A 17,635-nucleotide genomic window follows, 5' to 3' on the forward strand; every position below is an offset into this window, starting at 1 on the left:
CCCTGCTTGAGCTCCTGTCCTGGTTTCCTCCATTGATGGAAGTGTAAGCCAAATAAACCTTTTCCTCTGCAACTTGCTTTTGGGTCATGGTGTTTCGTCACAGCAATAAATACCCTGATTAATGCACTCCCCTAATTGCTAATCTTCCCTAATTGCTAATGCGATTCAGTTGCTTGAGTCATTTTTACTGTTCATTTACTGTCATTCTCTTGTTTGTGTATAGGGGTTGATTATTTGTCCTGATTACTATTCATGATACCCATCACTTGTTTCTACATGCAATGTACTGTCCCGTCTATGATTTTCCTTTTGTATATTAACATTAATACAAGTCTAACTAAGTTCTTTTGTAACTTTGTTAGTGTTGTTTCAAAAATTCCAACATCATAATAATATAAGTGAAAAAATATGGATTTGCTATTCATATTTAGGACTACAGTCAGCTAGCAAGTTAGCTTTGTGTACAGTGTGAGGCGGGGATCTACTATTTTCTTTGTACCCAACCATCCAGGCACCACTGGGAGAACTGGGAGTTGGCCAGATAGTGGACAGGGAAGGAGATTTACATAAGCAGAGTCTCAGCATCAGGCCACAGAGTCCGTTACACATACGTTCACACAACGTGGTAGAGTGCTAGATCCTTCAAGGGAGAGTTAGACTGTGATCACAGCTCACGGCAGGCAGGGAAAGACTTATTAAACCTTAATAAATCACTATTCCCTTCAAGGCATCCCTGCCTCATACTCCAGGAAGAGCGGACAGACAGCATGATCCTCCTTAGTTTGAAATGTCCTTTTCTCCCTCCTCACCACTTAGCAAAGTGGCCTGCATTGTTATTTTCAGTTTCTCCAGGCACAGCTCACGCCTTCCTCCTCTGTACCCACATACCACCTACAAAGTCTTGTCGTCCTAACTGTAGCATTTCCTCGTGACAGGGAGTCCACACTGGCTTGGAGAGCGCTTCAGCAGGACAGAATTTCACCCTTGCCGTGCTCGGAGCTAGAGTCTCTCCCCCACGCACTGCTCCCTGGGGTAATGCTTACCGGTTTGGGCACCGTGTAAGAGCTCCACATGGGCATCTTCAGCGATTTTCCGTACCCACTGATGTATCCGCTCTGGTAAAGGAGACAGTGCTCTTTGTTCTTCTGTATCACCCGGGGTCTCCCAAAGGGCAAATTTACTTTCACTGTTGCTGCGACTAAAATAAAAACGACACAAAACATCTGTGAAATCAGTAAAATGGCACAAAGGAACTACCACTGTCCAATCGTGGATTCTATGTCAGGTATTTGGATTAACATTTTATAACAGCCCTGTGAGACAGGCTATTATCTCATTATGCCCATCATAAAAGCTAAGCTCAGAGAAGTAACAGGGCCAACCCAGGGACTAAGCAAAGATCTGAGGCCCACTTCCTTTATAGCTCCTTATCATTCACAAGCTCATGAGATAGAGCTTAAGAGGAAAAAAAAGACTCAAAAACAAATGTGGGCATTTCACAGGGCAGATGATTCACCTAGATAACTGTCATAGAAAAATATTAGGGCGCTATTATCCATCTATCTATCTATCTACCGATCTATGTTTGTGTCTATATGCTCTTATGTAATTCAACCATAGCAGCTTGACAATATCTAGGAAAAAATTAAATTTGAATTGAGGGTGTGTAAGTTTTTTCTTATCATTCATCCCAGACAACATACTATAATAACTATTCTTGTAACATTTATATTGTATTAGCTATTATAAGCAATTTCAAAATGCTTTGTAGTTTATACAAGGACATACAGAAGTCACATCCATACACAACACCATGTTTTATAAGGGCATCAGCATCCTCAGATCCAGGGTATCCATAGGGGCTCAGGGAAAGTCCTCCATACATATTAGGGATGACTGCATCCCTGTCTTATAAGTGATACAACTGAGGCACTGTGAGTTGAATACAGGACTACTTAGTATATAATACACAATGTAACACTAATGCAAAAAAAATACTGTAGACAAAAAGGTGGAGACACACACACACACAAATTTAAGTGAACAGCCCCAGGTTCGATAGTAAGGAAGCTACAGGTCAGGAAGAAGTCCAGCATTGAAGCCTGTTCATGTCTTAGACCAGAAACTGAAGGCACAGACGCAGCCCAGCGCAGCCACTGCCAAGCTGTTTCTGAGAGCACTGTAGCATCATGCTAGCTACTCTGTTACCGGAATTCTGTGATTCTTTGCCTGTTCCTCTTACATATTGTTCACAAAAATCTACATTCAAAAGATTTTTTGTGAGTTTAGTTCAGAAAAATCTCCAGAGGGCAATGCTGTGTATTATTAGATCTAAGCATCACAGTTTCTACTGACTCACCATCTCCTTCTGTGAGGTTTAGTCTTTGATTCATTTTTTCTAGATCAGTCTGCAAGGTGAGAGAGATAATGGAAAAAAATAAGTCGTTTTTTTTAAAGGACCAAGAATATTTCTGCAGTAACGACACAATGTGTTTTGCTATTGAACAAAGAACCCAGACTAATATGAGATTAAATTTCAATTATGTCATCAATGAGAAACACAGAGAGATGTCTGCCCCACTGTGTGTGTGCTCATGTGCACGTGTGTGCAAGCGCATACACATATTTGTATATGTGTGTGGGTGTGGGTGTGAGATTATGTATGTGTGCGTGCGCATGCATGTGCCTGAACGTATGTATGTGTGTTTGCAGAGATATCATTAATGGGAAAAAGCATCTTGATCACAGCCGGACTTAAGTTGGGATGACGGCATCCCGGTGCTTCTCAAACATGGGTGGGAATATAGATTTCCTAAGGTCTTGTTAAAGTTCAGGTTCTGAATAGGCAAGCCTGGAGGACGGCCTGAGATTCCTTTCTGACTCAGACAAGATACATAAGCTAGTCTAGTCCCAAGACCACATTTGAACAGTAAGAGGCATCCTTTACAAGGAGGGACTCTGGGTTTGCGGTCAGATAGACAAGGCTTGTAAGGGCTTGAATGGTGTATCTAACTTCTCTCTTTTATCTCTAAAATGTCGAACAAGTTACCCATTTTATTTTACTAATGATTTTCCTTGGCAGTTCCATTGAGCTGTCTGGAACAGATGTGAGAAATCTCCTTCTGAAGTTACACACACAGAGAAGAGCTCCACGCCCTTACTGGAATCTGTTCCATAGTTAACACTTCTTGAGAAGGTTTACTGGGTGTTTCATCCTTTAATGTCTTCACCCACAGCAATGAGGAACAGTTTCTACCTGCACCACTTATATTTTAAGTTCTTCCCTGAATCCTTGTCCTGGGGGTCTCTTGTAGCAGTGAAACTTTACTTGTCAGGAGTCTCCTGGGTGCTGAAGGAGTTTAATCTATTAAAAGTTTAATTAAGAGTTTAATTTCAGTTTAATTTAAAGTTTATTAAGAGTTTAATCTATTAAAAAGACTGTCTCATTATACAGTGCCATTTTTATAGTATTCCAAAGTGCCTCCTGATGGACTCAGCACCACTGTTTAGAAAATGCCACACGGGACACATGCAGTAGGTCTAAGGCCAGCTTACAACCCCCCGCCCCCTCCATTCTAGGCAGCTGAACTTCGTCCGGATTTTTATTTTAATTTTTTATATTAATTACAGTTTATTCCTTTTATATCCCAGCTGTAGCTCCCTCCTTCTTTCCCGCCCATGCCCTTCTCCAAGTCCACTGATGGGAGAGGTCCTCCTCCCCTTCCCTCTGACCCTAGCCTATCAGGTCTATCAGGACTGGCTGCATTGTCTTCCTCTGTGGCCTGGTGAGGCTGATCCCCCCTCAGGGGGAGGTGATCAAAGAGCCAGTCACTGGGTTCATATCAGAGACGGTCCCTGTTCCCCATTACTAGGGAACCCACTTGGACACTGAGCTGCCATGAGCTACATCTGTGCAGGGGTTCTAGGTTATCTCCATGAATGGTCATGGATTGGAGGAGAAGTCTCAGAAAAGACCCCTGGGCCCAGATTTTTTGGTTCTGTTGCTCTCCTTGTGTAGCTCCTGTTCTCTCCAGGTCTTTCTATCTCCCCCTTCTTTCATAAGATTTCCTGCACCCTGCCCAAAGTTTGGCTATGAGTCTCAGCATCTGCTTTGATATACTGCTGGGTAGAGTCTTTCAGAGGTCCTCTGTGGTAGGGTCCTGTCCTGTTTTCTGTTTTCTCCCTCTTCCAATGTCCATCTCATTTGCCTTTCTGAGTGAGGACTAATCATCTTACCCAAGGTCCTCCTTCTTGCTTAGCTTCTTTAGGTGTACAGATTCTAGTATGCTTATCCTACATTATATGTCTAATATCCACTTATAAGTGAGTATATACCATGTGTGTCTTTCTGCTTCTGTGTTACCTCACTCAGGATGATCTTTTCTAGATCCCACCATTTGCCATCAAATTTCATGATTTCCTTGTTTTCATTTGCTGAGTAGTAAATGTACCACGTTTATTTGCTTTGTGTAAATGCACCACAATTTCTGTGTCCTTCATTGAGGGGCATCTGGGTTGTTTCCAGATTCTGCCTATTATGAATAAAGCTGCTATGAACATGGTTGAGCAAATGTCCTTGTTGTGTACTTGAGCATATTTTGGATATATGCCTAGGAGTGGTATAGCTGGATCTTGAGGAAGCGCTATTGCTAATTGAGAAAGCACCAGATTGATTTCCAAAGTGGCTGTTGTACAAGTTTACATTCCCACCAGCAATGGAGGAGGGTTCCCCTTTCTCCACCTCCTTTCCATCATGTGTTGTCACTTGAGTTTTTGATCTTAGCCATTCTGATGGGTGTAAGGTGAAATCTCAGGGTCATTTTGATTTGCATTTCCCTGATGACTAAGGATGTTGAGCATTTCTTTAAGTGTTTCTCTGCTATTCTATATTCCTCTACAGAGAATTTGCTGTTTAGCTCTGTACCCCATTTTTAATTGGATTACTTGATTTGTTGCTTTTTAACTTCTTTAGTTCTTTATATATTCTTTAGTTCTTTATATATTCTGGATAGTTTTTTTATATATTCTTTAAAAACTCTGTCAGATATAGGGTTGGTGAAGAGCCTCATCTGGAGGGATCTCCAACCCTGATCTCAAGCTGTACTACAGAGCAATAGTAATAAAAACTGCATGGTACTGGCATAGAAACAGAATAGTGGATCAATGGAATCGAATAAACCCACACATCTATGGATACTTGATTTTTGGCAACGGAGCCAACACCATACAATGGAAAAAAAAGACAGCATCTTCAACAAATGGTGGTCTAACTAGATGTCTACATGTAGAAAAATGCAATTAGATCCATACTTATTACCCTGCACAAAAGTAAAGTCCAAGTGGATCAAAGACCTCAACATAAAACCAGACACACTAAATCTGTTAGAAGAAAAAGTGGTGAAGAGCCTAGAACTCATTGACCCAGGAGAAAGCACCCTGAACAGAGCATCAGCAGCACAGGCTCTAAGATCAACAATCAATAAACAGGACCTCACGAAACTGAAAAGCTTCTGAAAGGCACAGGACACTGTCGTCAGAACAAAATGACAGCCTACAGACTGGGAAAGGATCTTCATCATCGTGATTTTTAACTGTAAGAAAATGTTTTCAAAGGGAGCTCGGAGTGCCAAGATCACTATTGTGAGTGGTTAAGGAGAGCTGAGCATACACATACTTAGCTGTAGAGTGTATGCATGATAATTTCTCAGTTCCAGATGAAGTTCAGAGAAAACACAAACATCTACTCAGTAAGCATCCAAGCCAGAACGCATACCCTTTACGTTCTTGCAAAGACGTGAAGTTACTCACAGGCTTTAACTCGGGGCATGCGCAGCCCAGTGTGTCTGCAGGCGAGGAAGTGGTAAAGCCACAGCTGGAAGATGCTGACAACTCTCTTGCATGCGATGGCTCATAAAAGGGCACCTTCAGCAGATGATTGAGACTACCGTGAGTACCGTTGTTTGGTGCTGGTTGAATGCGTAGCAGATCTGTTAAAAAAATAATAAGTTCAAAGTAGCATGGAAATGGAAGGCAAAAACTCATTTGTAGGATGTGTGGGACAAAGCCACCCACAGCTTAAAATCAGTTATAAATTCTGCTGCAGTGTAGGTACGCTTTTCAGATGTGACTTAGCTTACTGCCTTTGATCCCCCGTTCTCTGGCCTCTCGTCTGTCTATGCTGAGACAGTCCTCATGATGAACCTGTATATCTCTGGAGAGAAGCTTCATTGCTTAAATGATCGCTTTGCCCCGTAAGCACACTGTGAGTGTTAGGTATTAAAAGCTACCTTCTTTGTTGTTGATGCTGAGACAGGATCTCGCTACGTAGCCCTGGCTGGCTTGGAACTGGTTATATAGGCTAGGCTGGCCTGGAGCTACAGAGACTAACCTGCCTCTGTCTCCTTAGAACTGGGATTAGAGGCATGCACCACCATGCTTGACAAAAAGTATGTTTTGGGGGCTGGAGAGATTGCTCAGTGGTTAGAAGCACTTGGTGCCCTTGCGGAAGACCCTAGTTTAATTTCTAGCACCCACGTGGCTGCTCCTAGCTGCCTGTGATCCAGTTCCAGGAGACCCAACACCCTCTGGTCTCTGCAGGTATGTCCTCACACATGGTACACAAGTGCTCATGTAGGCACACATATGAAAAACAAACTTTTGTAAAAGCTATTCCATTAATAAAATGCATTTCTTGACGTTAATTTAAACTCTGAGTCTGGCCTATTTATGTAATTACATAAAGATTCTCTAAGGATGGGTTTTTGTGAGCAAAAGGACTCAGTCCAACAGCCAGCAAGACTGCTTTTATGCCAACGGCAGCCATCTCAAACACTCCACAGATGCCCTTCCTGTGGACGCCAAAGACCGTAGCTGATTTCCTTAGCTCCTGAAGGCGGAGCCGCAGCCAGGGCTGTTTCAAATACGTCCTCATGGACTTGCTGTTGTCACACATGACCATGAACTGTAGTCGATCCTGCAGCCACCCCCACCTGGGTCAGAGAGGTGCCACTTCCCTCGATGCCTAACAGGGAGAATTTTGGGACTGGGGCCACAAATGGTGAGAGGCACCAAGTCGCAAAAATTGTCATTGGTGTTAAAAAGGCAAATGTGTGACTGACCCAAGCAAGTGGCTGTGTGTGCCATTGGTCCACGGAGTGGCTGCAGGCCACTCCGTGAGTGGGCTGGGAGGTATTCTCCTGCCTCGGACCCATTGAAAAGGCTTGTCTCGCATGAATGGTCTTTTCCGTCTATTGTCAGCACTGCAGATTGAGCTCTTAGCGCAAAGAAAGCAGCCACAGAGACAAAGGAGGAGCACAGGGAAATTCCAGAGGCAATGAATGGACGTGAGCTGTCCACAAACTAGAATGGGAAAGCTCCAAGGCAGGATGGCTCGACAGCTGGAGGCTGTGGCCGTGGCTGAGCAAGCTCTCCAGATGCCTCAAACGGTCCTGGAAGAAACAGCCACCCAGGGTAGCCAGGCACCAACCAAGCTGAAGAAGCACGCTGGTCAAAAGTAAGTGAGGGCAGTGGAAAGTGAAAAGGACGCACACCGTGAGAAAGTGGACAGGCAATACTGAAGAAAGATGGACGGCTGTGTGGAGCCAGAGGAGAAAACGAGTGGGCCCTGGCCACTTCAAGAGTCCCAAAAGGGCCGTCAAGTCTCACAAGCAAGGGCCTCAAAAGACTGGCCGAGAGCTATAGCGCCCCTGCTGTCAGGGGCCAAGAGGCCTGATACCCGACGTGTGATGTGAGGACTGAAACACCAGGGGGCGCCACTAGCTGCTGCTTTGAGTTCCCTGCGGCTGTTCACCAACCTCTGGCAGAAACAGGCGCTGCGGGAAGCCAGCGCTTGCAAAACTCCTTCCTGCCCGCCCAGGATTCCCATCCAGGTAGAGCGAAGGAACCCTCGCCAGCAGGCGGCGACTGATGACAGCAGAGAAACAAAGTTCACTCATGCCCAGCACACGGACTCCTTCCACCCGTCTCTCCGCTCCCAAAAGCTCTCTGCGCTCTGCAGTCCCCGAGATACAGGTGGAGTTGGAGACGGAGTCTTCTCTGCCTTTGGGGAGGCCGGATGAAATGAACATGCTTCCTTCCTCTAACTTCTTCATCGTGGCTTTTCTGTGGAGCACCCTGTACTACGAACCTTAGACTCCTGGGACAGCCGACCACCTAAGGCCTCCTGAGTCCCATCCGGTTCCTTCTAAACATGTCAGCAAGGCCAGTCCCGACAAGCCCAGCGACGGGAACCAAGAATCTAAGTTGTTAAGACTGTAACAAATGGTTTTTAAGGTTTTACTACATTATGTATTTCCATATGTATGTGTGCATGCATGCATGCATGTATGTATGTGTATGTGTGCATGTATGTGTATATGCGTGTATGTATATTTATGTATGTGTGTGTATGTGTGTATGTGTGTATGTATGTATTTTGATGGGGGAGCATGATGCCGCAGCATGCATGTGAGGATCAGAGGATGACTCATGGGAATCAGTTCTCTCCTTGCGTCAAGTATGTTCCAGAACTGAACTCAGCCATCACCTCCGCCTGCTAAGCCATCCTACCCCACCTTGTTTCCAAATAGGGACTTTTTTTTTCTCCAAAGTTGCATTCAGTTATGACAAGATTGAGAAAAGATTGAGAAACATTATAGTCTTCCCATGTCCACCTGACCGTGGAATAGCAGCTTCCTCCTTGGATTGTCTAAGCTAATGGCCCGTCGCTATGGTAGACTAAGACAAGCATGCAGCTTATAGTTGGTCCCTGAAACACTTAGTTCTGTGCAGTTTCAAGACTTAGTGTAATAATGAGTGTCTATCTAAATAAGACTTAATGACTCCCTGTAATTCCAACTCCTTTGTAATTCTATAAAAACACCTTTTGGCTGAGTTTGTGTGTGTATGTCTGTATGTGTGTATTTGTGTGTGCACCTGTGCATGCACCTCTGTGCCCATGCACAGGTGTATGTAGGTGCACATGCGTGTGTGCATGTGAAGACCAGAAACTGAAATCAGGTTTCTTCTTCAGCCTCTCCCAACTTTATTTTTTGAGGCAGGGTTTCTTGATGAGGCCAGACTGGCTGGCCCGTGAGCCCCGGAATCTGCTTGACTCAGCGACCAGGCTGAGAGGCTTTACCGTAGCTGCTAAAGATCCGAACTCAGGGCTCCACGCTTGCGCGGCGAGCAAATGTACTGACCGAGATATGTCCTTGAACCTAGGTGTGTTTATCTTTTCAAAAATTCAAATGGTTATTTTATTTTTCTAAATTTTATGAAATTCTCATATAGTGATTTTTTTTTAAATCTTGGTTTCCTAAGACACAAGACTTATCAATATGAGCAAAACAAAACAAAAAAAAAAAAGTCACTCATGTACCTGGAAAACTGAGTAACACTTTTTTTCTTCTCTTTCTGCTTCCCAGCTTCTTAATACAGGGCACCTACCCTCCAATTTATCCCCACTTTCAAATGAGCTGTCAATTGCAGGCTCTGCGCCTTTCTTGTGGGCTACCGTGAGCATACTCACCGCACAGGAGATTATACACTTCAATGTTTTCAAACGGTTCGATAACAGTCTTCCCTTTAAAGCTGGGTCCATGTGCCAAAAAAATTGCCTACGTGACAAGGGTTATATTGTTACTTGGTGGCTTCTAACTTGCAAAGCGTAGGACGAGACACCCATTTCCTTTCTTGGACAGCCCTCTATTTGTTCCTTAGGCCTCTTTAAGAATTTCTTTTAGGGACGAGAAATGTTTTTAAAAGCAGTTTCCACCTGTGACCTGCATCAGCCCCACTCAACTGGGATCCTCTCACATACATCCGCTTAGGAGGCAGCAAGCAGGGATGGGAAAGCTCTATCGACATAATTCCAAGACATCTAGAGAATACACATACAAATCCATCATAAGACACTATGCGCTCTTCATATTTCTTGCATATCACCGCTCAAAGGAGGTAAGGCGTGAGGGGACATGCTGACGCTTTGAGCATCAGCATAGTTTAAACACTGGCACAAATGCCTAACTCCTCTCTTTCTCTGGCACCTAATTGAACTATTGAACATCTATTCAACTGCTGGTCACGCCTCCTGCTACACATTTAATATGCACTTCAGACATGTATACCCGGCTATTTTCTTGCTTTCTCTTTCCAAATCAGCAGCAGCAATGGTCAGACACCTTCTGGGGGTTTGCCAAGTCGCCCTTGTCGCCAAGAAATGATGAACCCTAAACTGGGGCCTCTGAATTGGTTGTTTCTTCCGTATGGCACACTCATCGTTTGCTTAATGTTGGAAAATGTAATTGTTGCATCTTCAAATGTCTGGCTCAAATGAGTTGAGGTCAAAAGATTTGGGATCTCCAACCCTTTCATACTAGCTAAAGTTGCATAGCACCCTCAAAAGCACCTACCCCCAGCCCTCCCCAGTACCTCCTTACTGTTTTTTCTCTGTGCCCCACAGCACTTCATCCACTATCCAAACCGCATATGTCTGCTGTGTTAGTTATTTCTTATCTCACTGCTGGCTTGTTTCTGTGTAAAAGCTGCAGGAAGTTACCTCCATGCTCTTGAATTCGTTGTTGTAGCCGTGCGTGCCTCCACCGCAGCCTGAACCCGTGTTCCTCCTGTGAAAAGGTGACATTGTTATACACTGGAAAATGTAACATTGTTGCACACTGGAAAAGGTGACATTGTTACACACTGAAAAAGGTGACATTGTTACACACTGGTCTGTGCGCTGATGAGGTGTTGTTCTAGGTCAAGTTCTAACAGATACGTATACAGCTTATGTTTTCGAAGAAACTTTTCTGACAAAAAAAATAGGTATATTTTCATCCTCAAATTCACCAAAATAAAGAGAACAGTAGGCCAGAGAGAATGAGAATTCTACCTTTTACAAAAATAATTCAAAGATTGTTGGCTCTAGGATGTTGACAAAGGAAGAATAATAGTAGGCGCAGATTCAAAGGCTTCGCCCTCAGGGCGGGTGGAGACGGCTCAACAGATGAAGGCGCTTGCCACCAAGCCTGACTGAACTCTGGCCAATCACTAACTCATGAAAACTCTCCTATATACTTCCACATGCACACCCACCATGGCATATGTACCCACACGCATAGCCACGTGTTCACTCACACACAGACACAAACAAAACATATTTTAAAAAATTGTAAAATTTCACCTTCAAACTCACTTTTGTACACTAAAATCAATATGACAGAGAATTCAGTAATTTAGATATAAACTTCTGAAACTTAGGGAAATATTGAATTCCTGCTCTGCAGTGGAGATGCCTAGGGGAATAATATGAAACCCTGAGCAAGGAATACTTGGGAGGAGTTGCTAATAGCAGGGTAAGAAAACCATATATTCTGTAAAGTCAGTGTTTATTTCTGACTCTCCCGTATCTCCTCCCGTAAGCAGTTATTCTGTTAGTTAAAATGACTCTTCGAATTTAATTAATTTGTCTCTTGTCAACTTTTTATATTTTAACATTTGAAGTTAGTTAGTGCTATTAATTGTATGCACAGTTAGACAAAAATGGTGATAAATTAACTTAGGTTTCCTTAAAACATTATTAAACTGGTCTAAATTTGGTCTCTGAAGCGAAGAAAATTTTAATTTCCAAAAAATGCCCTTGGAAGGTTTCTGTCACCTGATTCCTCTCTCTGTGCCCCACATGGGGCACACACACAGTGTGGGGTAAGGGGAATGAAGAGGAAGGAGAGGGAGAGAAAGAGGGTCTGTGTGTGATGCTGGACACAAAGAAGTAATCTAGCGGTTTAGAAAGCTTACTCTGGTGACTGGACAGGTTGTTAAAGAGGTTAAAGAGGACCTGGGTTCAAATCCAGCTCCCAAACTATGGCTAGCCACGGAACTCCAGTCCCAGGGTATCTGATGCCCTCTTTCGGGCTCTGAAGGCATCGCACACATACAGTGTCACTAGCAGGGTGGCCTTTAAGGTCTCAGGAGCTCAGGCCAGGCTTAGCTGGTCACAGTTTCCTTCTGCCGCCTGCAGATCCAGATGTGGGACTCTCAGCTCCTTCCCCAGCACCGTGTCTGCCTGCAAGCCGCCATGACTAAACCTCTGTACTGCAAGCCAGCTCTTTCTAAGAGGTGCCCTGGCCGTGGTGTCTCTTCACAGCAATAGAAACCCTAACTAAGACAAACACTAATTTTTCCGGGACGGGGAGATGGCTTCATTGGTAAAGTGTTTGCCATACAAGCACGGGGAGCTGAGGTTAGATCTCCAGAAGCCTGGCATGATTGGACACAGTTGTAACCTTAGTCTTAGCGCTGCACTCAGGGTTGGGGAAACCCGCAGATTTTCAGATCCTTCTGGCCAGCCAGTCTAAACAACCGGTGGGCTCCAAGTTCAGTGAGAGGGCCTGCTTCAAAACATAAGTTAGACAGTGCTAGTGGAAAGATGCTCTCTGGCCTCCACTACCAGGACCTGTTCACCCACACGCACAAATGCACTAAACACACACTCACACACACAGAGTTGCCAATAGTTACTCTACAAAGGAAAAAAGGCTTGATAGGGAAAAGATTGAGTTCTTTTTGAGTCCCATAAGCAGCTGCGTGGGCAGCTGAGCCTTGAACGCACAGGGTGGTGCTGGTGCACTTCAGCACATGGTGCCTAGGGGTATTCTGGGCCCACCTAGATCTTTCCATACCAAGGGCCTCCTAACGTCTCTCTGGCTTCAAACAGCAAACATTTGAAGACTGTGCCTCCATTTAGATATACACATTGAATTCATAACATCTTATTTTCATAGTAGTAGCTTAATTTGGTTCTCATATTTTCAGGAAATATTTTACAGAATGTGCTTCTCTAAAGCTGAAGAAACAAAGGGCTAAGAAACCCATTCTCAAGGAGAGACTAGTGCCATCTAGTGACAAATTGAGGAACTGTGTACGGTCTGGTCAAGCTGTGCATTTCTCTTTCTTCCTATGCACACGTATTGAGATCAACACCCCATCCTCTTTCATCTTCTCTTTCTTTGTTGAATGTGTATTTCCACCACTTTTCTCCCAGCCATTTACCTCTTCCCCTCAACATTTCACTGCAATGATACCCATTAGGACAAAAAAATACAGAATGACACTGATTCTGTTTATATTCACTCATGCAGGTAGAAAAAAAATACTAAAATGATATTTAAAAAATCATAATCAGGATGGGTGTAGTGGTATACACTTTTAACTCCAGGACTCAGGAGACCGAGGCAGCTGCCTGCATGAATTTGAGGCCAGCCTCGTCTCTGCACTGAGTGGAGGCCAGCTGGGACACAGTAAGCCTCTGCCTCAAAAAAACCAAACCAACCCAAGAATCAGAATCAAGCAGGTGATGAGAAAACGGAACCATATTTGTTCTCTGGAGCATTCACTCAGTCTCTCCCACTGAGTCGTTATAAAAACTGTGTCTGTGTTCCAAATGCCTGGCCACACAAGCAAGCATTGCCCAGGGTTGTTGGGCCCAGGTGGTCGTGGATAGGATGGAGGAGGAGTCAGGGTGGTTTTATCTTCCCTGACAGCCTTTCTACTTTACAAATGCTCAGTGACCAGCATGACTTACCCAGCTAAACACAAGGTAAGTGCCACCACCAATTAGTGGAAACCCTGCCCATCCTGGGCTGGAGAGATGGCTCTGTGATTAAGAGCACTGGCTGCCCTTCCAGAGGACCCCAGTTCAATTCCCAGCACCCACACGGCACACGGCAGCTCACAACTGTCTATAACCCCTGGTCCAGAGGATCTGACATCCTCACACAGACATATAGTCAAAACACCAATGATCTTCAAGAACCAGCTAACTGTCACCCTCAGTCTGAATGATGACAAAGCCTTCACTTTTATCTGTCTTTTAAGAGGTAGAAATGTGCTTGCTACGCATGCCTCTGGAGCAGTGGAAACAACTCTCAACCTTCTACCACCTTTTGATCTGTATTATGAAAATGAAGATATTAACAGAAAGCATCTAAAAAAAATGGTGACAGAAAAGCCCTGGGTTGGAATGAAAAGGCCAAGGAAATGTCAGTGGACAGAGAAGTGTGCCCCTGGCAGGAGCGGAAGCAAAACAAGCACACAGTCCAAGTTTTCATATACACAGGGAGCATATATGAGCAGACACAGACCTCATAGCCAGCCATTGCCGATCCACCAGGAGCTGAGCTTTGTCGATTCTGACATTTTTGGCATAGTGCAGTCGTTTTGGCAAATCAGGAGTCAAATAGGGTTTGAAATGTTGATCGGGTTTTCGGCACTGAAAAAAAAAGAATAAGCATTTCTCCCATGACACATCAAATACGCAGAGCAACTTTCAAATTTTCAACTTAGCAAGGGTGAGGTGGTGCATGCGTGTAATCCCAGCACTCCAGGGAGGCAGAGACGGAAGGATCTCTGAGTTCAAGGCCAGCCTGATCTTCACGGTGAGTTCCAGGACAGCCAAGTTCTATACAGAGAAACCTTGTCTCGAAAAACAAGCAACAAAACCTAACTAGATAAATAAAAATTCAACCTAAGGCTAGTGCGTAAGCAAGTTTTAGAAGGAAGCAGACTTGGGCAGGAGCAAGGACGGCTCAGCAGTGAAGAGAACTTCCGCTATGCCAGCGGAAGCCCTGGTTCAGTTCTCAGCAACCCCGCGGTGGCTCAGAACCTCCCAGTTCCAGGGGATCCCACACCCTCTCGGCTTCCTCAGGACCCTGCAAGCAATGAGCACGTAAACTCACTCAGGAAAACAGGCACGTAAATTAAAAATAAATAAAAAAAATTAAACAAGTGGCTTTAAGATTAGCTAACTAGTAAAATTGCTCTAGTATCCACATGGCCAAATATAGTAATTATATTTCTCATTACAGCCATCAGTATGTTGAAATTTACATTCTGACTAAGTGTTCGGTGTTTTCCTTAAATTTGTATTCTAGGGAATTTATCTTAAGCCACCACACATTTCTCCTCCCGTTTTTGTTTGTTGTTTGTTGTTTTGGATTTTTTTTTTCTTTGACAGAAAATGAAGTATGTGTGGATTTATAGTGCAAACTTTAACTTTGAGGATAAATTATATATGTTAGTAGATATGGGCATAGATATGCAAATCAGTTTAATTACACAAAAAATCTGATCAGAACTGACTCATCTTACCTTTTAAGTAACTATTTCTTTATCTTTCAAATCACTTTCACAGCTTTTGAAAGTAAGCATACTCTTCTATTTGTGAAAAGTTTATCGATTTATCACAAGTTAGTAAAATTTTATAAAAATTTTATTCAATAATTACTATTTTAAAACCTTAAAAATGAAAAATCACACTAGTGTCTATCATGCAAAATAAAGATGAAGAAATGAGGAACAGAATTACAAAGGAACTTTCATAAGCTCGATGAGAAATAAAATGGGAAAAATAAACATATAAGACTATGAGAAAATAAAAATCCTTCTCCTTCTTGTTCTCATATATTTTAAACCCATCCTTATTAGCAAGCTTGTGTTGCGTAGGCAATTTACAGAAGGAAAATGAGTAACTATGAGACATGGCACAGAAACAAATTTAAAAGAAATTAAGGCAGTGGGAGAATGAAAGAGGAAAGGAAGTATCCGTTGTGCACCTTCGCCATTTGTTTGTTTGTTTGTTTGGTTGGTTTGTTTGCTTATTTTGGCATCTTTTCCAGACTTCGCACTTTCTGCTCAGTACTTCCATCACTTCCTGGCAGGCGCAGGGCGCTGCTGAGCACACCTTCCCACAAGAGAACGGAACAGGCCTCTGCAATCAGCAGGTGGACCTATTACACTGTTCACAAGGCTTCCCCCGCGTGCGACTGGGGTAGCTCCTGAGAACACCGGGCTTGCCACGCCCCTTCCAAGGGAGCAGTTGTTTATTCTTTGTGATTGAGAATCTGGTGCAAAGACGGGAGATTTAAGGTTAAACCGGCTCTGGTCAGCATGAGCAAGCGCTGGCGGTTCCAGCCCAGCCTGGTAGAGCTCTCCCACCCCAGGGAACCTCAGCCCAGTTTCTCCCAGGTTGTGCTTCTCCATCGCCAACTGCACCCCGGCCTGCACAGCCAAGGCACCTAAAGGGATTTCAAAGCCTGCCTTCCTCAACGCTTTGCGCCGCTCGGATATTAGAGGTGAGCTCCTCCGGCCTAGACGAACTTCACCTGCGTACAGTCGTTAAATGACGGACAAGAGAGAACAGTGCGTGGACATAAAGAGACAAGATGAAACTCTGAAGTGCAAGCACTCCCTCGCCCCCTCCAAGCTCAAACGTGTGAGCAAAGCACATGCAGTTCACAGGTACACCGGTAGGGGGCGAGCTTGTTCATCAGTAGGTTCCGGGTACCCACTACTAATTCCGTGTTTCTTTATCCTCAATAGTTGACACTCCATCTTCCAGTTGTTGGTTTTTTTTCTGACTGCTTGCCAGACGTAGTTACAACAATTTCGTGTCATTCCTAGCGATAATAAGCTAATGAATTCCATACAATAGGAATATATCTGCCACTGTATTTTAAATACAACAGTAATATGTTAATAAATTTAAAAAATTTTAAATTGTATAAAATGGACTTACACTGAGGTTCCTGACAATTTCTTCGGAATTGACTGTATCAAGACAAAAGAACAAATCACATTACACTTAAATCACTACCAAAAAAAAAATGCACACATTATTTGACCCACACATTTCTTTACTGATAGCTGTGGCCCTGAAGAATTAGATAAAAATGATTGAAGTCAAGGAATTACTTTGAGATTAAAGACTGGAGTATGGTGTAGTTTTGATCCAACAGCGTGGGAAAGTGGGTTTCTATTGGGCTTCTGTGTGGTTTCTCCAAGAAGCCACCCAGGAGTCTACAGTCTCAGACGCTCTCAGATGTGGTAGCCATGCTTACGCCCTCAGTGGGTCCCCTCTGTTTCCTTCCTACTTACAGGTGAAGAAGTCCTCCGGTATGTTAGAAGCCCTGATTCGGGGGGCAGGTCCTTGGTACATATAGAAGTTAATTTTAGGAAAATAGTCTGTCATGTACTCCACTTTGTCACAGTAGGTCTGGTCCATCCCTGAATTTGAGTGAAATAAAAGCCTCAGTGGACGGGCGTAAATGGTCACAATTGTCTGTCTTTGGTAATGTCAAATAGAAGATGTCTTATGTTACAAATCTCAAACTCAGATAAACTGAGAATTTGTACAATTTATTCAATTATTATCATTCTGTAAATGGCAGAGCTTGAAAATTAAAGCAGTGGATGAGAAGAACCTTGTTTACTAGTTGAGACGTAGTTGGAAAAATGAAGAGGTCATTCATTTAATACAGATGAGTTAAAGTACTGAAAAGTGTTTTCTCGTGAAGGAGCATTTGAAATTCTTGTAAGTCCCATGTTCCTTAGAACAAGTTTTTGTTAATTAACTCTTTTAAAAGTTTAAATTTAACATCTTCCTTTAATAAAATACATGTGAATAGTTCTTCCTGTGGTCCCAACGCAGCAGACAAAGATATAGGAAACCATCTTAGATGCTTTAAACCCACATTACAGTGGAAATCACTGAAGCCAGGAGGAGGTTTTTTTTTTTTCATTGATAATTAAATTTTTATTTTTTATATTAATTACAGTTTATTTACTTTGTATTCCAGCT

General features: G+C 43.4%; 1 protein-coding gene across 1 annotated transcript in view; it reads right to left on the reverse strand.

The window, feature by feature from the left end:
- Enpp3 (ectonucleotide pyrophosphatase/phosphodiesterase 3) overlaps positions 1-17,635 on the reverse strand; it is a 68,448-nt gene that overhangs the window by 13,715 nt on the left and 37,098 nt on the right. Inside the window, exons 13-20 of the mRNA XM_060373143.1 lie at positions 16,933-17,061; positions 16,574-16,605; positions 14,142-14,269; positions 10,559-10,625; positions 9,530-9,617; positions 5,809-5,987; positions 2,360-2,408; positions 1,044-1,198 (exon numbers count right to left, since the gene is read on the reverse strand). Of these exons, the coding sequence (XP_060229126.1) occupies positions 1,044-1,198; positions 2,360-2,408; positions 5,809-5,987; positions 9,530-9,617; positions 10,559-10,625; positions 14,142-14,269; positions 16,574-16,605; positions 16,933-17,061 (827 nt within the window). The remainder of the gene's footprint in view (positions 1-1,043; positions 1,199-2,359; positions 2,409-5,808; positions 5,988-9,529; positions 9,618-10,558; positions 10,626-14,141; positions 14,270-16,573; positions 16,606-16,932; positions 17,062-17,635) is intronic.

The sequence above is a fragment of the Meriones unguiculatus genome, chromosome 20, assembly GCF_030254825.1.
Source record: "Meriones unguiculatus strain TT.TT164.6M chromosome 20, Bangor_MerUng_6.1, whole genome shotgun sequence".
Classification (NCBI taxonomy): domain Eukaryota; kingdom Metazoa; phylum Chordata; class Mammalia; order Rodentia; family Muridae; genus Meriones; species Meriones unguiculatus.